This window comes from Oryzias melastigma, linkage group LG23 (assembly GCF_002922805.2).
Source record: "Oryzias melastigma strain HK-1 linkage group LG23, ASM292280v2, whole genome shotgun sequence".
Taxonomy (NCBI): Eukaryota; Metazoa; Chordata; class Actinopteri; order Beloniformes; family Adrianichthyidae; genus Oryzias; species Oryzias melastigma.
The window spans coordinates 13,471,795-13,496,538 of NC_050534.1; the positions used below are offsets into that span (position 1 = coordinate 13,471,795).

The 24,744-nt window shown below is 37.6% G+C and overlaps 1 protein-coding gene across 1 annotated transcript in view; it reads left to right on the forward strand.

The window, feature by feature from the left end:
* col7a1l (collagen type VII alpha 1-like) overlaps positions 1-22,065 on the forward strand; it is a gene marked incomplete in the record, with an annotated part of 67,792 nt that extends 45,727 nt beyond the window's left edge. Inside the window, 35 exon segments of the mRNA XM_024287265.2 lie at positions 482-553; positions 857-913; positions 1,022-1,066; positions 1,187-1,258; positions 2,948-3,001; positions 4,905-4,955; positions 5,937-5,990; positions 6,070-6,123; positions 6,235-6,273; positions 6,353-6,697; positions 8,546-8,581; positions 9,218-9,244; positions 9,318-9,377; positions 9,633-9,758; positions 9,909-9,980; positions 10,080-10,115; positions 10,274-10,333; positions 10,429-10,473; positions 10,554-10,589; positions 11,538-11,573; positions 11,674-11,730; positions 12,173-12,244; positions 12,694-12,765; positions 12,839-12,874; positions 12,956-13,036; positions 13,118-13,171; positions 13,265-13,318; positions 13,412-13,474; positions 13,543-13,605; positions 13,695-13,811; positions 15,740-15,817; positions 17,167-17,220; positions 17,297-17,345; positions 20,406-20,477; positions 21,537-22,065. Coding sequence (XP_024143033.1) covers positions 482-553; positions 857-913; positions 1,022-1,066; positions 1,187-1,258; positions 2,948-3,001; positions 4,905-4,955; positions 5,937-5,990; positions 6,070-6,123; positions 6,235-6,273; positions 6,353-6,697; positions 8,546-8,581; positions 9,218-9,244; positions 9,318-9,377; positions 9,633-9,758; positions 9,909-9,980; positions 10,080-10,115; positions 10,274-10,333; positions 10,429-10,473; positions 10,554-10,589; positions 11,538-11,573; positions 11,674-11,730; positions 12,173-12,244; positions 12,694-12,765; positions 12,839-12,874; positions 12,956-13,036; positions 13,118-13,171; positions 13,265-13,318; positions 13,412-13,474; positions 13,543-13,605; positions 13,695-13,811; positions 15,740-15,817; positions 17,167-17,220; positions 17,297-17,345; positions 20,406-20,477; positions 21,537-21,775 — 2,538 coding nt within the window.
* Positions 22,066-24,744: the final 2,679 nt, after the last annotated feature.

The following is a 24,744-nucleotide window of genomic DNA, read 5'->3' on the forward strand; positions in this document are numbered from 1 at the left end:
GGTGCAGCAGTAGGGCGGTTGACTCCTAATCAGAAGATTGTGGGTTAGATTCCCACCTTGCCCACCCATGAGTCAAAGTGTCCTTGGGCATGACACTGAACCCCAAATTGCCTCTCTCAGTGTTCGGCAGTGGAGCCACCACCAATGGGTGAATGTGATTGCGAAGCACTATTTGGGGTAGAAAGCACTTTACACCATTTACTATCCAAATAGCAAAGTACCTACTTTTTCCTTTTTTTTTTTGCTGTATTTTCCTTTTTTTAACATTTCATCTTGATTCCTGGAAATTACTTTTGTTTTCCAATAATTTTAATTTGTGTTTCTGGATTTTTTTTTAATGTAATGTTTTCTTTATTTTTTTTATTTGTATTATTTTTTGGTTTGATTAAATGTGATTTGAACTTCAGGGCCACCATACTTCCAATCTTAATGACAAACCATCATAGTGTCTACCTATAACTATTCACTTCTTTACTTTAAGACAAGTGAAGACAGCAGCCAAGAGGAGGAGGAAGAGTTTTATAACGGCGAAGAATATATTTATGATTATGAGGTGAGCAGCTGCTGCATTAAATTAATCATTCTTTCACTGCTGGGAACTTGATTTTATGTGGTTTTGTCTCAGGTTTTTGTTTTTTTTTCCCAACAATTAAGTCATTTTTTTTTTTTTAAATACATTTTTTAATACTCAAATATATCTACTCCCACATGAATTGATTAATATAACACCCACTACCTGGATTTGGCCATTAAGTCAAAATGAGTCGGCTGTTATGTTATGTCTCTGCATGTCGCCCGTTGCGACCGTGTGAGTTAAAAAGTTATGCTGAGAGAATTGTGTTTTTCTCTGAAACAGGAAGAGCTTTCCACCGATGACCCCCCATCCTCTCAGGAGGGGGCCGAAAACAAAGAGGTAAATTTGCTTCAAACAGAATTTTCGTTTCTGTGTCAGATGGACTGGGTACAAGTGTTGTGATTCATTTTTAATGTTAAATATGTTATTGCCCCTCTTTGCACACAGCTCGAAGTCCAAACACGTGAATTCCCCCTTTACACGGATAAAAAGGTAAGCCTGTTATTTCTGGCGCTCAGCTGATAAAACATGAACTCCTTTGCTGATAGAAGGAGGACAAAGACGGCGGAAGTAAGCCGTGTACCTGAGGAAGAACTCTGCTTTCATTTTCAGTTTCCCACAAGCACTCCTGGACAGTTTGAGACCTCCAATCGTCAAGTTTTACTCGGAGAAGCAGACGCACAGGTAACAGCAGCCTATGAATGATGTAGCGACTTCTATAATTAGCTAGATGTGTGGTTTATAGAGAAAAAGAAACGACTCAAGCCTTTTGTCATAATGCATTTTTTATTTCACATTAAGTCAGATATTTACATTTAGGCTAGCTCTGCTCGGTATTAGGGTGGCAACCTGTCCCGGGACAGTCTCCAGCAACCCCACAGCCTCAGCAGGTTAAGAAAATGGATGAAAGCTTAGGACAAAAATCCTCGCATCAACCGGCCATATTGAATCTTAATTTCTACCCTTTGATCGTCACTGAAAACGTCACATGCCCAAAGCTTAGTCCCTGATTGGTTGCGCCACACCTGAGACCCAATTCCCGTCTGAAGACCTCAGGTTGCGTCTCTACATTGACAACCACACAAATAGCATCTGGTATGAATGAGCCATTAGCCCATATGTGACCCATGCCACTCTGACAATAACATCTCATTTTTCTTTAGATACTTTAGATTCTTTAGGATGTAAATGGACATTAAATCAGATTTTTCTTGCAATCATGTCATATTTTATCATACAGTACATACAGATCTGTACGTATTTTTTACTTTAAATAATGTTGTCTATTTTCATAACCATGATGTACTTCATCTTCATCATTCTATTTGCAAAATTAAGGACTGTTAATGACATTGTTAATGATAAAATATAACTGAATAGAAGTTAGGAACTGGAGAATGACAATTTCAGTAAAGAAAGTGGAAAATTAAAAGTAAGTAAATCAGAACAGGGTGGAATTATATAAGTTTGCTTCTTGTATATTAAGAACATCAGGGAACAAGCTAAAGACTTTTCTCAGTCATTTCCAAGGGAATCATGCATTTAATGTAATGCCACAGATTAGGTAATTGAAGCCTTTATTACTTGTGATTTTAATGACTATGGTTTCTAGGTAATGAAAACCTCCAATTCAGTTTCTCAGAAAATTAAAGTGTTGTAAAAAGAATTCAACGTTTGAAACTCATGGTATCAAAATACCGACAATTTTTTTCTGATCTTTCATTCTGGGTCAGAAGGTTGATGACTTGACAGATGTCCAGACGACAGTCATCAGCAGCCTTCACTAAGTCCACAAAGGGTCACTGCTTAATAGACTGGTTGATCACAGACCACTATATCCAAGAATATTATATGAAAATTAAGAAAAGAGGATCGTGAAGCAAAATACATCCAAAAATTTGGGGGATTATCGCATGGATTGAACTGAGTCTGGAGACATTGACTACAGATATTACATTCTTCATAGACATTGTCAAAAGGTGAAAAAAGTGGACTAACGCTTATTTTTCAGAATCAAAATAAATTGTTTATTGGAAATTAAGAGAGCAGAGAGAGAGAGGAAAAAATCCAAATTGCCGTAAGTTTATAAAGTCAGTTGGGGATGTCATGCCATCTGCTTCTGCTGGTTCGCTGCAAAAGATACCAAATGCTGGTACAATCCCAGTGGGCCCCATATGGTTTAAAAGTGGGCAGAAAATGTGGGACCCAATTGGGTTTGTCCCCAGTTGTGTTCGCCCACATTGGCTTACGTGAGCACTCGGTGGGTACCTCTCTACAGCGGAGCTTGCTAGCTCGATACAAATACAAAACAAAAGTAAAGGAAGGAGCAAAAATGAAAATGAAACTCACTAATGATGATTTTCTTTTTCTTAGATCATCCTGACAACCACGGCGCCATCCATACAAACCACTGAAGAAAGTGAAAAGGTAAAATGGAAAAAGTTAGGGCTAAACAAATGGAACTGTAGTTTTTCTACAGCTCTATTCTGAGATGTCAGTCAGGCACGAACCGCGATTATACATTTCTCCTCTAAGATCAATTTTCAAACGGTTGACACTTGTGTGATTGAGACATGGCTCTACCCACACGTCACTCCCATTGACTGTAGAATCACTGGACATATCAACCCCGCCCCTGTTGTGTTTCAAATAGGAAATATCCGCACATTTCAAGAGGGTTGAAATTCCATAGACTTCTATTGAGAAATAGAGTTATGACTCAGTCATTCTATTTGTCAAACTAACCATTCTTGGTCTTATAATTCCTTTTAACATATTCTAACTAATGCTTATATTTTTAAAGATATTTTTTTCTTTATCACAAGTTATTCAAGTTATAAACTGACTAATCAGATGCCTCAGTAAAAGAATTTGGTGCCCATGAGCTCCACCTCCAATGTTTGATTGACAGCTTCTCCTGAGTCTACTATCAGTGGAACGGGTGTGGACTTCTAACAAGCTCACTCATGATTGGCGTCAGTAGTTCCTTTAAACACGTGACTCAGACTGACTCGGACCAATAACTGTTGACAAGTTTCAAAATGGCGGCAGACTATCAGGAAGTGACGTAGAAGGCTCTGGCCTGATTTCGCTGCATTTTCTATGGGTGATGTCAACACCTTTATATGTCCAGTGTTTCTACAGTCAATGGTCACTCCCAAATCGGAGTTCTTGATTGGTCAAAGTTGGACTTACTTGGTTTAACTTTCAATGAGCATTCATTGGACTTGGGTTTAGAGCTTGAAAACAATTGTAGAAACTAGCGTAGCTAAACACTAGTTTTAAACGCGGAAGCCCAAAAATATACATTTACACAGACTTTTCATTGGAAGCGGACACTTTTAAGCGACGTGAACGGAATTTAAAAGATTCTTGTCACTGCATAAAAGTCTCTTATGCGTCAGATGATCTCATATTTTGCAAATCATGGTATTGTTGTTAGTGTTTGTACTCAACCTTGTAGTTTTCACTACAAATAATGGGGCGGCTGTGGTGCGGATGAGATGGAGCTGTTGACCTCTGATCACAGGTTCGATTCCCACCTTGCTCGAACATGTGTCGAAGTGTCCTTGGACAAGACGGTGAACCCCACATTGATCCTGGTGGTTATAGTGGAGCAGCTTAGTGTCATTTTTAGCCAGAATCGTTCAGTTGATGATACAAGCATGAAATTTGGTACAGTTATAGTCTCTGGGTCTAGTTACAGGAAAAAAGTGCTAGCCACACAAAAATCCAATATGGCCGCCATTTTTTTCAAGATGGCAGTAAAGTTGACAGAATATCATAAAAATAGTTTACTTGATGATGTTTTCAATGTTTTTTTGCCCTGAAAATGGACTGCTAATGCCAGGGTGGCAGTGAGGATGAGCTCTTTCTGCCTAAAAAATGCCCTAGAATGGCCCTGTAATGTTTAGCAATAAGAACCTCATTTTACCTGATGAATTACTCATATTTTTTCAATGTAACTCATTACACCAACAACCTTTGGTGGCCATCTTGGAAAATGGCCGCCATTTTGGAATTTAAAGTGGCTAGCACTTTTTTCTTAAAATTTGGTGTCTTATAAGTACTTCAGCCAAATTTCATGCTTGTATCATAAAATGAAAGATTTTTTGAGTTAGCTGCTCCACTATTATAGATTGGCTCCAGTGTATGAATGTGTGAGAATTGGTGAATGGGATTGTGACTATAAAGCACTTTGGGCCTTCAAGGAAAGTAGCAAAGTGCTTGACATTTACGGCAGTCCCATAATGAATGTTTAAGAGTGTTTAGATTAGGATTTATGATGGTTTTACATCCGAATATTGATCTGTCCTGTTTTTACAACCAGGACTATGTGATGTTCCCTCTCCCTCCAGTTGCAACAGAAGAACCACACAAGGTAGAGTTTACATTTTAAATCGTACAAACCTAAATATCATTTGCATGCCTTGAAAAGCTGATCTTTTTATCTATCTACAGAGAACTGAAGGTTTTGGCCAAATAAAGTGCCAAAAAATTTTTAAAAATAAACAAAAAATAATTGACCTTATTAAGAAAAGGCGCTTGGCTTTAAACCTTCAGATCTTTCTTTTTCCAGAAAAATTTCACCAGTGCAAATCAGTGCATGTTAGTGTGTGTGCAAGTACAAAAAAGCACGAGAAAAGGACACTTAATCAGCATGCTATTAGCATGATTCCTCTAAAGCTTGAAAAAAAAGTCTTAAGAGAGTTACTTCTGATCCTTTCTTTCTCTCGTTTTTTTTTTTTTTTTTTTTTTTTTTTTTTAAACAGGACATCTCTTAATTCCCCCAAAAGACTGAATATATAGTCTTAATCCTTCATAAGAAATGGAGGGTGAATAAACTGAGCAGTCCTGAACCAACTTTTGAGGAAGGGGGGACACCGTTCCACACAGAAACGAATTCACTCATCCAAATCTGCGGCCACGGCTTAGCTCACGTCTTGCAGAAAAAAAAGGCTTAAATCTCCTGGCTCCTTCTGTTAAGATCTGAAAATAGTGTCTTCATGTTTAAATGATGGTGATTGTCCAGTGTAGTCTCCACTTTCCGACTTTCCCAATTCCTAATTTATTTATTAAAAGTATTTTTTTCTGCTCCTCAACTTTCTGCTGGGATCTACATCACATATTATCTTTGAAGTTTTATTTATTGAACTATGATAACAGTATTTTTTTTTACTATGTGGAATTATATATTCAAATCAGACACTCTTTTCACTGGTGAAATTTTTCTTTTTTTATGTGTGTGTTTATTATCCTCATTGTGCATGTAATCTTCAGTAAAAAACTACAACAAAACTTCACAATCTGGTCTGTTTCTTCATTTTTGACTTTTGCTGAATGAATAATTATGGCTGTTCAGGCTCCTCATCTGAATATAAGGGTGAAAAGAGACACTTCCTGGCCTGATTCTGTGGTAAATGTATTTAATTTTCTACACATAGATAAAAAACTAAATAAATTACAATTGATCAAACAGAAGTTGTGTGTTTTAGGTGTTAATGCCAGGTGCTCCAGGTGGGAGACACCATTATAAAGAAGAATATAAAGTAATTTTCCCTTTTTTTCCTGCATATATCTTTAAAAATTCATGTTTTAAAACATGAAAATGCAATCTATGTGGAGCGAATATGAGATTTCTTTGCCTTCTTGGATTTCAGCGTCTCTCCTCTGGAGCTCGAGGTTACAACAGTTGGAGAGTAAGTCGCTTATTTTTTTTTTTTCAATCAGGTTTGAGAATCTAAAACAATTTTAAAATATGATGATCGCCTTTTCCAGAGCACAATGCAGGCAAAGTTTCAAGGTCGCACCAATAGGGGCGAGGAAAGACAGGAATACAGTGACGTAGAGGCAAAAACAACTCCTGAACCGGCTCACGAGGAAGAGGAAAGGAGTGGAGACGACGACTGGGTAACGGATGAAGAGGAAGACGGGGATCTAGAGGGGAAACGAGAGCAGGAGAGGTTGGAGATGGAAAGAGAAAGAGAAGAGCTGGAGAGGGAGGCTGAACTAGAGAAGGAGGTAGAAAAAGAGGAGGAGGAGTGGGAGAGAGGAGGGGAGGAGATCTACGATGAAGAAACTGGACAACCATATCCCTATCCGCCACAATACTTTTTTCTAAAGGTAAGAACCTGAGGTCCAAACCTCATTATGTGAGTGCAGTGAAACAATTTTATGCTCTTATTGGAAACTTTGGACACCCTCTACACCGCAGTGAAGACCCCCCCCCAAAAAAACATACACAACTTTGAAATCAACCAACCACCACCCAGCGGCCTCCATGATGGGAGCCACGCTTCAAGTTGTTCCCTGGTGCCCTTTAGACACTCGCCTGCTGGTCAAATCTCAACATTTTTGAACCAATCATATCGCAGTCAGCACATTGAAAATTGATTGCTAGAAATAAATAAAAAGGTCTCTAAAGTCTTTACTTGTCTTTTGACCCGAATCCCTTTTGCACCGAAAACATTCCAAAAAGTTCTCTGAAGAACTTTTCAGCAAGAACTGAGTGTCTCCGAAAACTAATTACTTGGCGTTTATTAAGCCGCCTAATGACTGTGCACATCTCATTCTGAAAGATCAATCATTTAGAGCACATCATCCTCCACTACACAAATTAATTGTACCTGGAGATGATTATATCAGTTGTCTTAGACGTGGAGAATTCAAACGAATCAAACTCACTGAGGGGGTTTAATGTTCAAAATACACATAAATTTTTTTTTTTAACCTGTTCTTGTGGCCTTTTTCTCATGATGGAGGATAAATATGTAGAAAAATTTATATTTCTTTATTAAAATTGCTAATCAGGAGTAGATGAATAAAAGCAGTTTGAAAAAACGTGTTGGTGTGACGTCAGAGTCGTATTGCTTGCCATTTTTGTTGCTCTAGTAATTTTAGGTTGGGGTTCAGAGGGGCTGTAAGCTAGTGGGAGTAGACAAATGGATGATGGGATATGAAGGCAGGCTTACTTCATGTCAACAGCCCACGACTTAACCTGCTTTCACACCGATGTGTGCCTCAGGGATGACCAGTTTCAGTGTGATCTAAGGTCCTGTGATGGGCGTGGCCAAACATTTGAACTTTGGTGAGGTTGCTGCTGTATCCCTTTCTGGGTAGTGGAGTTTCTGGAGCTCCTACTGTTGGATGAAGGTGGTTACACCATAGACCAGGGATAGGCAACTCTAGGCCTTGAGGGCCAAATTGTCCGCAGGATTTCTAGATATCCAAGCCCTACTCATTACTGATTACCTGGTCCAGGTGTGTCCAGCTAATTAGAACATGCCAGAGCAGGGTGTGTTGGAAAGCATGCAGGAATGAAGCCCTTGAGGCCTGGAGTTGCCTATCCCTGGTCTAGACAGTCTGTTGCAGACTCTAAGAAGTTGAAGCAATCGCATTCGCTAAGCGGGCAGACAGAGAGCATCAGGAGTGAGCTTGCTCTGGCCTCCTGGAACCTTGTGGTATTTTTCTTATTTTTAACAATAATAAAAAAGGTCCTCTAATTTTATTCTTCAAGCCTTCAAATGGTCACAGAGAGATGGAAAGACCACAGAAGTGGCCGTCATTCAAACACAGCCCTCACAATGGGAAGGAAGTTTATTCATAGTACCAGAAAATTCTCTGAATGATCTCATGAACCCAAACAACTTCAAGCTTTTTAGACTGGCGGCAAGCAGAGAATTCGCCTTATGGCGAAAGAGGGGCCGCCAGCGCAAATTTAACACGCAAATCACATTTGGTGCAAACGCAGCTTTAGAAGTGAATTTCTAACAAACTCCTGCTGCTCTACAGAAACTATGTCCAAGAAAACCACACAGATTATTTTGATTTTGACTTAAAACGGCAGTCATACTTTAATACTTTTATATTCCTCACATTTTTTAAGGAAAAATGAGTGTGTTGTTATGGGTTAAAATAAATCAAAAGATGATTGGAGTATGACTTTAATGAAATATGTTTTTTTTGTCAAAGGGACTACCAGGTGAAAATGGGCAACCTGGACGAAAGGTAAATACAGATGCTATTTCTAAAACACCATCTTAACACTTAAAAAACACCAAAAGAATATTTAAATATTTTATTTTTAGCACAATTATAGTTATTTTATTAAGGTCCACCTAAATTTCTTCCTAGTGTTTGATAACAGTTTGGCTAACAGGTGTATAAATGAAGATTTGTGGACTTTTTTTTTTATTTGAGTTAAGCATATCCTTCTATCATCATTTACTGAGTCATAGATGTTGTCGCACCAATTACACTGACAGCATCATTATCATCGGCGAGAAGCATAAAGCAGGAATGACAGTCGCCACATGAAATGTGCCATCCCTTCATGAATATATCATGGCTGTTCTGCTGCCTATTCACATAACATCAGTAAATGACATCAGAGCTCAGGGAGAGCTCCTCTCCCGTCTCGCTTGTCAGTAACGCCACTCGAGTCCGGGCCTTTGATGTCCCTCTGCTCTATTTCCGTATGACTGTTAGACAGTAGATTAAAGCAGGCATTAATAATTCCCCTTGTTAAACATGCTGACAAGTCATGTTTTTTGATTTCAAATTCCTCTGAGTTTGCTTATTTGAGCACATTCAGAAGACTGGTCAATTTTTATGTTTCTAACTGCAGTTTTTGTTACTTTTCAGGGGGAAATTGGTGAAAAGGGACAAAAGGTAAATAAAAGTGGAGTTAAGACGAGGACTTTAAACTTTAATCGAATGTTGATTTGGTTGTTTGGTGCTTTAGGGAGAACCGGGAATTGGTCTCAGAGGACCAGAGGGCCAAGCGGGTCCACCGGGACAAAAGGTGAATTAATGCAAAAAAACGACGCAACAGATGACTTCAGACTTCCTGGAAAAGCAATTAATCCCTACAGCCTTCCACAACATTGTTTAATTTAGAGGAATTTAATTGGTCCAGTGATTCACTCTCATTTAAAGTTGAACTTTTGATTTAATAAAAGCGAGAATGACTTGAGCTGACATCAATTATTCCAGTGTAATAAGAGTCCAAATAATAACATTCTGTTTGTCTGTCGTCACTCTTATCCGTCCACCTCAGGGTGAGCCTGGTGAGCCGGGGCCTCCAGGGGCTCAGGGCATCCAAGGTATTCACGGTAATCCGGGTGTCCAGGGCTCTCCTGGGGTTAAGGGACCCCCTGGGGATCCTGGAGAGCCAGGTAGAGAGGTACATCATCATTTCCTCTTACCTTTTTTGTGCCCCATCATCGTCCTTTCTCTTTTGTGAATGTGGCGCACAGAAACATTTTAATGATAGATTAGGACTTTAATACGTGGAAATGGAAGATTGAATCCACATTTTTGGTGTGTGATGAAGGGAGAACGAGGAAAAAAGGGGAAAAATGGATCCCAAGGAGCTCCAGGACCTCAAGGTCCCCCAGGACTTGATGTATGAATCCATTTTACATTCTTACTTTTAAGGCTCGAGAAAACAAATGCATTTATTTGTTTCTTAAATCAAACAAAAACATGTTTTTATGCCCAATAGGGACTCCCTGGTGTTCCTGGAGCAAAAGGAGAAAAGGTATTTGCCACGAACACTTAAGGTTTTAAGGATTTTTTATTTTATTTTATCATATTTTATGTGAACACTTTCAAGTTTTTTTTTTACATTTGTGAGATTCTGGGTTTTTTTTTTATTATTTCTTTTGGTGTTATAACTTCCTGTGTTTTTATTTACAGGGTGACAGCATCCCAGGTGAACCCGGTGCAAGAGGGATAGCAGGTCCTCCGGGAAGACGAGTGAGGCTCTTTTTCTGATATTTCCTTTATTCACATATTTGAATTCCACCCATGGAACTCATAATAATTACTAGCATACATTTGATTGTTTTTAGGGGGAAAAGGGAACTCCTGGTGTTAAAGGGCCCCTCGGTCTTATCGTGAGCAGCATTTCAAAGCTTCTTTATGTACTTATCTTTTGTTCTTCATCAGATTTTTAGTTTTGCATTCTATTTTTTAGGGTCCTAAAGGCCTACGTGGCAGCAAAGGGGAAAAAGTGAGTGTTTTCTTTAATCAGACATGTTTTACTAACAGTTGGAATGATCCAGGGGGGTTTTAGAGAAACTTTTCACCATGAGGTTGAAGGGAAATCCAACATTTGGAGCCAAGCCCTTTGTTGTGAAAGGTACTTTTATGTATATATAAATAGGTAAGACTTAAATTAATGTTAATCCATGCATTAGTTAAGCATTATTTAGCTATTTACTAACTCTTTTACACATTATTTTGTATTAATAAGTGTATTACTTAATGTAACTGACATAAGGTTATTGCATGCTTTAGTCTAAGGAACATTTATGCTTTGTAACACATTAGGTAAAGTGGAGTATTGTTAAATAAATTTAAAAAATTGTGAAATACTTTCTAATGCCTTAATTAATACACTTGATAACACAAAGTAATTCATAAAAGTTTATTTAATAATTAAAACATACTTCATAATGCTTTAACGAACATTAATTAAGGGTCTCTTATTGTGAAGTGTTGACATACTCACCAGTTTCCCTTGGGATCAATAAAATACCTTTAGAAAAACGTTCACCCAAAACATGACATTACACATATTTCTCCAGTCCAAATGTGACTTATAAACAAAAGTGGAGCAATTTTCTTTTATTTTGAAATATTGTGTCTTCAGAGGCGATGTCACTTGTCATTTGGGTTGCTGTCATGTTCTTTTATCTCTTCTCATCACAAGTGTCAGAACCGAGGTGTTGTTGACTGCATGATTTATTTATGACACTCATTCCTGTCAGAAACTCCTAAACCAAGGTCAGCTGAGCACCGCAACCTTTCCAGTCACTCCAGCCAGTGTGTGTTTTGTGTTGGATAAGATCCAACTGTTAAGCACCACTGCTGCCGCAGGGAGGCGGAGAAATAACCTGATCCTTGTTGACATCTAGATTAAATTGGATTTGAACTCTTTTCTTTTTTTTTTTGTCAGGGAGAACATGGGTTACCAGGAGTTAGAGGAGAAAGAGTAAGATGATTATATGTTTTGACTTTACACTTTATTTCCACTATTGGAGGTTTTACATGTTGCCGTGGTGCAACACGGTTTAATCCTCTTTCACTCTCAGGGCAGTGTGCTTCAGATCCAAGGACCTCGTGGGTTCAAAGGGTCTAAAGGGGATGCGGTGAGATTCTCTTCCATTTTTTTTTCAATCTTTTCCCCTGCACAGCAAATGAGTTTTTCTGCTAACACAGCACTCAAATGCTATAGGCATTTCCTTTGAGATGGCTTCAATATAATATAAAGGGACGACATCCTATTTAGACCAAAATATTACTTTGGAAAACAAAGATGAAACTGAAATATCTTTAACAAAATGGAATTTGTCTACTATAGGAATCATGACATGAAATCTTAAAGATGACTAGATATCTTGGAGACTGTTTTCTTTAATAATACAACACTCCTGGTTTGGGTGTCAAAGGTTAAATGATGATTGGGGTAAAGGTTCAGTTAAAAAAAAAACTTTATTTCAAAAGGCAACAAATAACAGAAACTCATCTGTGTGAAGTGATAATTATTACATGGAACGACTATGGAAAAACTCATCAGAACTTCTACTGTAGGGTGAGCGAGGTCCCCCTGGTTTTGATGGAGATAAAGGGGAGAAGGGTGAGGACGGTCCTCCGGGAGTCAAGGTAACCAAAACCTGATTAAAACATGAAAAATCTTCAAACTCTTTAAAGACTCACTCCAATTAAAATGTTCTTTTTGTGTGTTTTTAACATATTTTTGGGGCATTTTTCTAATTTATAAAGAAAATGTCACTTAAAATAGCATTTCTGAGTATTTATTTGTTGAAAATCAAGAACTCCATCCGCTTATAGACAAATAGGTCCATGAACGTCTTTGATTTACTCATCTGAGCTGGAATCTGGCTTAAAACTCTGTTCGGCTGGATAGTTCAAATAATGTTTGCCATTTTTGTTGCACCGGTAATGTTAGCTTGGGGTTTTTAGGGGCTGCAATCCATAAACAGATAGGTGGATGATAGGAAATGGAGGCGGAAGTGGTTCTTTAAATGAGTCTTTCGCAGTGTTGCTGTCAATTCTTTTACAATTTGTTAAAACTTTCACATCACAACAAGGGCCTGAAAGGGGATGCAGGCACCAAAGGGGCGTTGGGACGGTTTGGAGCACGAGGACCAGTGGGTCAAAAAGTAAGAAACGCAGATATTAGTTTGCATTTAGCTTTGAAACATTTCTGTTTAAGTTTGTTCTTTTATTCTACAGGGAGAACCAGGAGCACCAGGTCTTAATGGACTGATGGTAAAACTATAAAATGTGGAAGATTTTGATGTAAAACGACAGTTATTCTGGTAAAGCTACATTCAAAAGTTTAATGTTCAGGGGCGTAATGGAGAAAATGGAAAGGATGGAGCCAAAGGGGACAAAGGAGATTTAGGACTACAAGGCCAAAGAGGAGATCAGGTACAATAAAAAAAATTGTCACAATTTTCCTTTTTTTAACTTAGCTTTTTATTTTGTTTTATCTTTTGATTTTTTTAAAAGGGGGAACGTGGAGAACCTGGATTATCAGGAGATGAAGGAGAAAAAGGAGAAAAGGTTTATTATTGACACCAAACTGGTTTCCGTTCTCCTACGTTTGGATCTGGTGGTTGTCTCCTTCAGTTAAATGTCCTTCACTTACATTTTCAGGGTTTTAGAGGTTTTCCTGGACCTGTCGGGAGTCCCGGTCTAACTGGAGAAAAGGTAAAAATTTTACCCTCTAATATGATCAATACTGATATGTTATTGCAACAATGATGTGAATAAATCTGACTTTGACTGGATGTGACACAACAGGGAGATACAGGCGTACCTGGAAGCCCAGGCATACCGGGTCTGAATGGACTCACAGGGAGAAAGGTACATTTATTGTGTTTTTACCCAAAAAATTCACTTATTTTGACCTTTTTAACATTTCTAATATTTAGGGTAGTCGAGGAGAATCGGGGATCAGTGGGATTGATGGTGATCCAGGACAAAAAGGGGAAAAGGTCTACAATTTTTATCAAAACTCATAACTAGTACCAGATATGTTTAAAATAAAATCTCTGAGTAATATAAGTAATGTTGCTCAACTCAGGGTGCAACAGGATTTCCAGGTTTCCCAGGGTTCAAAGGGTCACCGGGAAGTCCCGGCAGGGATGGAGACATGGGCCCACCGGGACCATCAGGTCCTCGCGGAAACAATGGACCCAAGGTATGTTTTAGTGCCTTTCAGTCATTTCCAAAAATCGATCTTCTAGCATCCAGAGCCTGATGAAGTAAAGTGGTAACATTTTATAAGTAATGGTTGCTCCTAAAGAAGAATTTCTCTGTGAAATGATCACTAAACAAAAATATTTAGGACTTATTCTAGGTACTTGGGAACACTATTAATGTCCCGGTTGAAACACGACTTGACTTAAAGATACACTCGTGTGATAAATAGTGTTTTTGGTGTTTTTACCATAATCTTGTGGCATTTTTCTAACGCTAGAGGACATATATTTCAGGGAAAATTAAGCTTAAAATGATCCAAGTATAACTTTGTTCAAATCAATGGGAATCAGGAGCAGATAAAAAGATGCCATTTGCAAAAGAGCTTATTTGTGACGTAGGGGGCGGAGTTTTTCTGTGCCAATAGTCCCGCCCACAACACAGAGGTAAATTTCTAATTAACTCCAGCAAAAACTAAGGCTTAGTAAATGATAGTTTTGACAGCATAATCCTAACTGAAAGACCACTGGGGTTGTTTCAAAATAGATCAAAAGATGGTCGGAGAGAGTCTTCGTTGAGTTTTAAAATTGGGGGTGTATTTGAGAGAGCTGGGTGGGACCAGGGGAGTTCTGTTCTGTTTTTTGTTTTGAAAAGCATATTTGATGAGTATTTTGATTGTTTTTATGTAAAGCGCTTTGGGTTTTGAAAGAATGAAAACCGATTAACACATAAAGTTTGATTTGAATAAATATTACCTTTGTGGAGACATCACAATGACTTGTATTTGGTTCCTTTGAAGCTATTTTATTTATCTATTTACTTTTACCTCATTTACTAGTCATAGTTACCATTATTGTTAAAGTTAGAGTAAAAAAATGCAGCTGAATGGCTCAGTTGGTTGGTTGTACGACAAAGGTGGGCTGTTAAACTATTCAATTTGGCCAACCAAATTGGAGTAATTTTGGTGTCTCCCCATAAATGGTGCAAATAAATTGACCTTTTATTAAGTTGCAGAAAGTTATTCTGAAGATTAGTTGTTTTTCTGACGTCCACGTGTTTCTTCAGAGTCGAACAATCATTTTAGTGATCATTCCAACACCACATTTTCTCCAAGTTTGCATTTTTTCAATGGGGAACATCATCGATTTGCACTAAAATGAAAACAAAAGTTACAGTTTTTAAATAAAAAAACTCTAAAATGTTCTGTGTAAATAAGATATATTTGTTTCCAATCAAAATTAAACACATTTTCCTCCATTTCTTTCTTTTATAAGGTGGATTACCTAAACACACCTAGCATTTTAGAACCCTTTGCAGCCCCGTCAAAAAGTTTGTTCACCCCTGATGTAGGACCATATAAGTAGTACCCTCAAATATCTTTCTATTTAAAATAAATTTGATATAATATCCAACAAGTATTTGAAATGCAAATATTTTATACAGATTCATATTAAAATTACATTAAAAAAAGCTATTTTCTTTGGAGTAATGGTACCTAACTGTCACCTATAACAAAACAGAAGCATTTATTTATCAGATATCCTTGTTGACATTCACATTATTCCTCTCAAATGTAAGAATCCAACAAAAAGGAGTGTATTTGTGACAGAACCCGACGAGGACGAGCCCAGCTTGATTACAGTCTTTGTAGGAGAATGGCAGCACGCTCCGTGAGCCGCAGCAGCACAGACATGTCGACAATTAACACACATCCAAAGGTCTATTTCCGTATGCAGCTTCCACGTAAAATCTTACTCAATTACATCCTTTCAGCCACAATTACCAGAGCCTTTTGGTTGACAGAAAGTAGCCCTAATTGACCCGTCTTTTATGCCATGTAGAAGTTGGTGATATGATGTGTTGATTTCTTTATGTCCCATGGATACAAAAAGTTTTCATCTCCTGCTAAAGCGGATTTGTATCCAACAGGGCGAAAGGGGAAGACGAGGCAGATCTAAACAGTGTCAGAGGGGAACGCCGGGGATGCCAGGACTGAGAGGAGAAATGGTCTGAATTATTACATTTCTATTAGAATTTAAAAAAAAATGAATGGTATTTGAACCTCTACTTGGCTAGAAACCACTTATGTCATCCACTGGACACAATTAATTATTCAAATCTACCATTTTCAATACTTAAAAACACACATTTCCTCCATGTCTTGAAACTAAATGCATGTAAAGTGACCTGTGATTACTCAGAAATAAAAGCCATGTCACCCATAAAGTAATGGCTGAAATGGGATTTAGAGTTCTTTGTTGAGAACATTACAAAGTAACAAGCACTGTTTCTGCTCTCCATCAACAAGCCTTTTATACAGTCAGACAGAAATGTTTTAAATTATTTAAAGGAAGCAACAGTTTGGCAGGTTCTGACAAAAAAAAAAGCATCTGTGAATATTCTTTTAAGTCTTGTTAAATGATCTTTCCCCGTTAAAGACCCACTCCGATGAAAATTTTGTGGCATTTTTCTAATACTGGAGAGCAAATATAAAGAAAATTAAGCTTGAAACTGTATTTCTTTACTCAACTTGTTGTGAATAAGGATTAAAAAAAAGCTGTTTGAAAAAGCTAGAAAACAAACCCTCATTCCATCGTGATTTTGAATTATATTAACAACACTTCCTTTTCTGCGTGACTCCTCATACAATAGGTAACCATGGAGTTTGTATTAATACTGTTGTCTTATATAGGCTTACATGTACATATGTGATTGTGTTACACGTATTATGTAACAAGTAGGAGAGACTAGGGTTGATTCTCACGATGACGTAATGTTTACAACACAGTGAAAACGGCGAATTCAGCTGAAAATAGGTTTTATTTTGAAAAATGTACACTCGCTCGCACGAATTCCGGTTTAGGTCGTTTATAGCCCCAACTTTGCAAAAAAGGGCTCCAGCTCGGCTTGCGGTGAAAAATTTGAAGCCAACAAAACGGATTCAGAGCACCGGAGAGTCCGGACCTGACTGAGTGACTCTCCCACTTTTCAAGTTGCGTAAAGACTCGGCGTCTGCACCAGAGTCAGACCGGATGCAGTGTAATTCCAGTGTTAGTCTACACCAGTGGACCCGCCCACAACTCAGAGGGGAATTTCTGACGAATTACTGCAGAAACTATGTCTCAAAAAACAACACGTGTTTTTTTATTTGGAATAAAAACGGCATAAATATAATTAAAAGATGATCGGAGCTGGACTTTAAGCCTGTTTAAATGCAGCTGAAATTAGTGTTGGAGCTGGTGGAGTTTTGGTCTTTTATAAGCACACAGATATTTTTGTTTTTAATGAGTAAAAGCAGAGACATCTAGAAAAGTCATCAAAAAAATACATGTTTGAATCAACTTTTTCATCAATAGGGGACAATGGGCACTGAGGGAGAAAAAGGTGAAAAAGGAGAACCTGGACTATCTGTACGTATTACACTAGCTTCTTAACCCCTTTCTCTAATTTGACTGATCATTGACAACTTTATTAATTTCCATTAAGGCAGAAGAAGTGAAGGAGCTTGTTTCCCAGGAGGTGGTAGAAAAGTGCGGTAAGACCATCAATCAGGATATTATGCAGAATATAAACTTATTCCTTTCTTTGCATGAGTCCAAGCATGAATAAACATGTGCTTCAAGTATGCCTGCATATTGTGAATGTGTGCGTGCGGCCATTTGTTGTGGAGCTCCCACGGCAGCAGCACGGCACCCGTGTGTGTCGAGCCATCTGTTATGTTCTCTCAGAAGAACACACACCATGGTGCCGGTGACACTGGAGCCATTCACAAACACGAGACTGCCATTAAGAAGGACAACTCCACAAATCCCAGACACTTAAAGGATTAATTTGTCAGATTTTAGCATGAGATTATTAGAGAAAAATAAAGAAATTCCTCATTTTGGTGCAATATCTGTACTGTCCTCTGGGAATTCCATTAAAAGTAGCACTTAATTGAACCTAAAGCATACATATATAGTCTCATTTAACAGGATTTTATCCCAAAATGTAATACTTTCTTGGTTATTTTTTATGATAATTGCATATTAAGCCCTTAAGTGGCTTAAATATATCAAAAATGCAATAAATAAAAGTTTAAATCAAAGTTAAATTTAAAAAAAAAGTAAAAATTGCCATTTGACATCACTATTTCCACCATTGAACGTTCTAAACAAACTTTGGTGGAAATAGTGGAAAACAACATTTATTAGTTCCCGATGTTGTGAATCTTCCAGAAGACACAATTTCAAAGAAAAAAACAAATTCCTCTACAAACATTCATTTGTGGAGGTGAGGCCCCTGGTCAAGCACTTCTTAGCTCGATCGTGAATGAAGCCAAATGGGCGCATAGATCAAACTTATGTGGAGCAGCTGTGTGAGATTATGATGAGGTTTGTAGCCAATAATGCACTCTGAGGTGTTGTGACAAAATAAAATGTAATTAGTCTGGGCTGGATGGGATTCAGTGATGTAACAGTGATGTGGAGGAAATTGTTGCTATGGTTACCGGCCAAAAATGTCGACGGAACTTCTTAGGACATTCAGCTAAACTAGGGATGCTTTATAACTTTATAATGACGAGGTTGCATATTTTTTAAGTATCACTAAGTCGGATAAAAAAAGATCAATCCAAGTAGAAAGTTTCCTTAGGTCCAGCCTATTAGTGAAAACAGCTGCAGGCGAAAATCTCCTTCTGCATTTTTAAGTTATTATAATGTCTGCTTCAGTTGAATAAACAAGACAAACTAATTAAATAAGATTGTCAAAAATGGGTTCAAAAAAATACCTCCTGTTCAGTGCAAAATATTACAGTTAAAAGCTGACAAACTTCAAAAGAATTCAGAAAAAAAAAAAACGGTGCAGCATCGACATTAAGATGGTAAAAAGATCCATACTGAATATGCTGACTGACTGGACCAGCTGTTTATAAATGTTTTAATTCTACCAGAACTGCCTCAGGGCAAAGCATGGAGGTCAAACTCACTGGAGTGATGGCAGAGATCAAGACTTTAAAACCTCACACAGGTATAGATTTACTTATATGAGAAAAAAAATCAATATTTGCCTCAAAAAAGTTTGAGCTAAAAGAGAGAAAAAAAAGATTCAATCAGAAATAAAGTTTCATGGGGGGTTGCAGGTGCTACCATCCTCCGCTCTTGCCCCTCACCCCACCACACAGCTGGGAACAAATTCCTTTTAGAAAAATACACTTTTCTCTTGGTTTTATCTCCATAGCAACCATATAACTTTTTCATCGCATGAGCATTACGAACAGATCTATGCAATTTTTAGAAGAATCTGTAAAAGTAATTTTTTTAATTTCCTTGGCAACCGAGATTTCCTTCATTAATATGTTCATGTTCATATTATAAATCACTCATTTTGCTCAGCTTGAACCAACAGCTCTTGTATTAAATTTTCATAGCATTCAGGTTAAAAAAACATGCTAACAACAGGGAAACGCCATTTTTATTGCGAGTTCTCCAGACTAATGCTATCCAAATCTACAGCTTTTATTCCTAAGTTCCTCCCATTGATGTTTAATGAGTTGGGAGGTGATAGATTGAAATAAATGGAGGAGATAAAATTTGTAGAGGGTAATTAGAGGTTTTTGGGGTTTTTTTTATTCAAGATGGTGGCTGCTCTCCAAGGTCAAAGTTCAATGAAACTTCAGTTGTTGTTGTAGACTTAAACTGAAAATCGTTCCAACAAAAAAAAAATGTTCCCCATATTGTGCAAAAACTGTAAATCCTGTGACGATTCCATAATATTTTAAAACTTCCTTTGGATATTCCCGACACGAGTTTTACTTTGATACGTGGAATTTGACTTTTTAAAATTATTATTATTATTGAGGCTCTTGAGAGATTTTGGCTCCACCCATATTTTTTTTCATCTTTTTATCCCACTGTGATTTTATGAAAGACTCATTAATGATCCATAATAGCCTGAATCTATTAATATTTGATATTAAGTCCTGAACCGGATATTGATAATTCATGTAGAGAAAGCGGTATGGTCGAGACGGGGTGGGATTATATAAGTTCGCTTCCGTCCACTCCCTTTCAAGTGCTTGTGATTTATTAAGTGATTATGTGCAAGAAAATATAGGTAATTTTCCAAAAATGTGGCTAAACTTCCACTTAAATGTGAAGTAAGAAAAACCAATTCCAAAAATAATATAGTCCTTGTGATCCGGTCCATAGAAAATAACCATCACAAGCTGTAACTTACCAATTCTTCCAAAGAGCTCTATGTAGAAGCAGAAATCTTCTATCTAAATCATTTTCTTTAGGATTTTCTACGCTGTTACCATGAATTACCTTTTAAAATCAGTTTAACCTTTTTGTTGTCCTTAACTACAAATATTTGTGCGCTTCTCTAACAAACAAGTCAGGTCGGATGCCCCCCAAAGTTTGCAGCGTGTGTCATTTGCATAACGAGCTTGAAAGTCAATGAATGGGGACTCCACAGCACCCTCATTTGGCATGAAAATGAGCAAATACGCTGCTGGCACTGATTAAACACCGCTCCAGTGGGAAGAGCTTCATTTTATTTTTTAGTTCTATTTTTGGTGAAATGTCCAACTTTTGTGGGGTTTTTTCTGCTTCAGATTCTCACGAGGAAGGAAGTGTCGAGTTGGGACAGAAGAAGAGAAGAGGGGTGTTTGGAGCTAAATCTGCTGGTAAGTTTCCAACTGACGACTGATGTTCTGTTTTTTTATTCTACTTTCTTTTATTTCTTTCCCATGATGTATTTGTCTTTATTTTTTTGCTGTTCGTAACTACAAAAGTGCTTCCTTAAGTTATTTTTTGAATATTTATTATGCTACTTTAGGTTGTTTAAGCCGCCTAATGAAACATGAAACGTCAGTGTTAAAACATTTTAAACTTGCCAAAAAAAATACTCGATTCACTTAAAAAAACATCCTTACTGACATATTCCTGGAGTAAGGCATTCAAACCTAGTGTTCCCACTGGTCCTTTAATTATGATTATATTATATCTTAAGCCAAACTCAATATTAGTGAGATTATATAAATTTGCTTCTATCAACTCTTTTTCAAGCAACAAAGCAATATATATTTCTCTTAATAATCACTATTTTTAATGAATTTAATGAAGGAATGGGCAAACTTTCTTACTCGTGGGTTACGAAATGTTCTCAAATTTGTCAGAAGGGCCGTCCCAGGAGCAGATTTATGGCATATTTTGGTCATTCACCTCGTAAAAGAAAGAAATAACACGGAATCTGAACAAAAACACGCCCCAATCTTGATTAAAATTACTTTAAAACTGAACATTTTGGAGTTTTTATTTAAAAAAATTTGGTTTTTGTTCTGATTTTAGTGCCATTTTTACCAATGAGTTGATGTCCCTCAGAGAAAAACTCAAACTAAGGGAAATGCTGCGTTCAACACACTGTTGGAATAATTGGAAAAATGATTGTCCGACTTTGGAATCACATATGAAAAGCGGAAAAATAACAAATCTTCAAACACTACATGACTGCAGAAAGAATAACTTTTTCCGCCTTAACAAAGGTGAATTTATTTTTTAGTGCGCCCTCTATGGGTAGACACCTGAACTACAAGGACAATAAAATGATATAGATAAACAATGTTTTTCTTTATATATGTCCTGAAGAAGATGTTAAAAGCGAAATTTTCCTTGGAGTGGGTCATGCTGAAATACATGTTACATATTCATGAGCATCCAACTTATATTTAAAATAACTTGCATAGTTTCAGATGCAGACCGCTGTCTAGACCTGATGTCAGAGGGAGCCTGTTCGGAGTATGTTCTCCTCTGGTACTTCCACGCTGTGTCGGAGGAATGCAGACCGTTTGTGTACGGAGGCTGCGGCGGCTCCCAGAACCGATTCTCCACCAGACACGAGTGTGAGAGCGTTTGTGGGACGCAGAAGAGAGCTCCAGAGAACCAGTCGGACTTAACAGGAGGCGTATCCCCCAGCAGCAGCTGAAAATGTTAACTGGTTTGGAAAGCAATAAAGGATGCAAAACTACCAGTTTAAGGAAAATGCATCTGGGATCCCTCAGGGTTGATTATGAAGATGGTAAACTGCAAATTTGATGCTGATTTTTTGTACATATTGTGTATTTTTTTTTTTAAATCTTGCATTGCTGTTTATTTATAGATGTGATGATTATAGCTGTTTAGATAAACTGAAAGGAAATGAAACTGTTGTGTCATCAAAAGGAATGTTATCCAAAAATGTAACTTGAATACAGACAGAATACAACATTTACCTTTTTTTGTGAGTTTTTTTTTAAATTGTCTTGCAAAAATGTGAAGCTGATGGCCTGCCGCCTCCTCCAGCACCACATATGCCTTTTCAGCAGGGGGTGTTATGGGTCGGGCTGAGAGCCAGATGAGGGGCCAACAGGAGCCCACTGACTGTCCATTAGATCAGCCCAGCAGTGGATGGCGATGGGGAGGGGGAATCCTGCATCGGCATGGATGGAAAAGTTTCACAATTTTTTTTTTTTTGTTTTCCCGCTTTAGAAAATCACAAGGTAAACTCAGAAGATTCCACAAGTGGAAACGGCAGTCATGATTCAGGGTCATGTCAGCAGCTCTCTGGTGTTTCTAAGTGAACGGATCATCAAGTTGATTTCCAATAATAGTCGTGTCAAACCCCGAGACGTATTTGAGGCCGAGCTCCCCTGAGGCTTCCTTCACGCTGGTCACGATTCTGCTCTGTAATGTGCCACATGCTAAGATGGCCGACAGAGCTGTGAGCTATGGTCACATTTAAGAGCAGTTTCATTAAACTGTGAGCTACTTCCAATTTTGAACTCCTCTTTTTTTTTCTATAAAGAAAAATCCATGAATCTTTTGTTATTTATTAGACTGCAAGCGCCTGCATAAACTGATAGGTTGATTGTTTTGGCATGTAATGGGTTAAGTTATTTATTAAGGAAGTGCTTGAACCTCTCAACATATTTTTTTTTACCATTTCTTATTTTAAAAAAAATTAAAAAATAACACTTTAATACATTCTTACGTTTTGTTGAAATCTTGCAGAATAAAACATTTGGTAAACAATCAAAGGGACACATATCTCATATATCATTCTCCTAAAGGTCAAACATTTTACTTTATGTTTTCCCATCAAGATGTGGGGAAAAAAAACTTTAGAAATGAAGGTCTTGTATGGGAGAAATTATCTTTTTAGTGACCCAAATCTACTTCTTTTTTTAATTCCTATTTTTAGGAGTTTTCATAATAAAACAATAAAGAAATTAAACAAAACAGTCCAATGAAATATTCCCTTAAAGTTTAGACTCTCAGCATTAGACGCCTGCAATGGAATCAAACTGAGAAGAGACTTTATTAAATAACCAAAGATGAGCAATGTAAAGGAAAAAGAAAAAAGGCTCAAAATTGGAATTTCTTTCCCTCATCATGTTTTTTTGAAAAGTATTTAAGCAGCTAATTGTGTCTTTTAAGGAGCCCTGGACATGGCATTAAAAAATAATTTCCCTCAAGTTAGCATCTTGTGCCCACAAATTAATATCTTGTGTGCACAAATTAGTACATTGTGTGTACAAATAGTATTTTTGTGTGCATATAATAGTATCTTGTGCCCATAGGTTAGCATCTTGTAAAAACAAATTAGTATCTTGTGTGCAAAAGTTTGCATTTTTTGTGCACAAATTAGTATCCTGTGTGTACTAGCTTGGATCGTGTGCGCACAAGATGCTAACTTGTGCGCACAAATTAGTATCTTGTGTGTACAGTAGTATCTTGTGAGCACAAGTTAGTATTTTGTGTGTACAAGTAGTATCTTGCAAGCACAAGTTAGTAATTTGTGTACACAATTTAGTATCTTGTGCGCAAAATTTAGTATCTTATGTGCACAAATAGTATCTCATGAGCAAAAGTTAGTATCTTGTGTGCACAAATTAGCATCTTGTCCCCACAAGATACTAGATGTGTGCACTAATTGGTTCCTTGTGCGCCTAATAATAATAATAATTAAAACCGCGAGCGGCGTTGGACGGTCCGCAGTTGCTACCCGCCCCACTGCCCACCTTATACGCACCATCGCTGCCTTCGCTGCCCGCCTATGCACACAATCGCCGCCCTTCGATGCCCACCCTACACGCCCTCGCCAGCATCGAGGCCCACCTTTGACACAAGCTTACTTCCTGAGCAGCCACTATAACCCCCAAATCCCCCCATTCTCTTTCTGTACAGCTGTTCTAAGATGTATATGATTAAAAATACACTTTTTTCAAAATGGCGGCTTTTCTGTTAGTGTTATCTCCATAGCAACCATTTAATGTTTTGTTCGCCTGAGGTCACCGAACAGATTGACGTTAGTTTCACAAGAATCGGCAAAAGTACAAATTTGCATTTCCTCAGCAACGGAGGTTATTTGCTAGCCACGCCCACATTCCTTATTTGTTCATATTCTATGTTATAATACTTGGTAAAGCGTCAGCCTGGGATCTACATATTATATTTTCATAGCAATGCATTGAAATATGTGCGTGTATTAAGACTACGCCACATTTGCGAGCTCACCACACGGACGCCGTTCAAAATCTACAGCTTTCAATACCATATTTTTTTCGTAATTGCTTTTCCAATTATGCTTAAAGTGTTAAGAAAAAAAATCCTAAGAGTTATTTTTGTTTGAAACTGGTAATAAAACTCGTTTTTTGTAAATTCAAGATGGCGGCAACTTTTCATGGTCAAAGGTCAACGAAACTTTAGGGGTCATTGTAGACTTTAGCTAGCAGCATGTACATAAAAAATTTTGTGAGAATTGGACAAACAAAATGTTCGTTTAGCCCATTCAAAATTCCCAAAATATTAGATTTCTAAACAAAATGGCCGCCAAACCATAGGTCGTGTGGCCATCCCATAATAATTTCAAATCTTCCTTTGGATATCCCCGACAAATGTACATGGGTTTTGTTT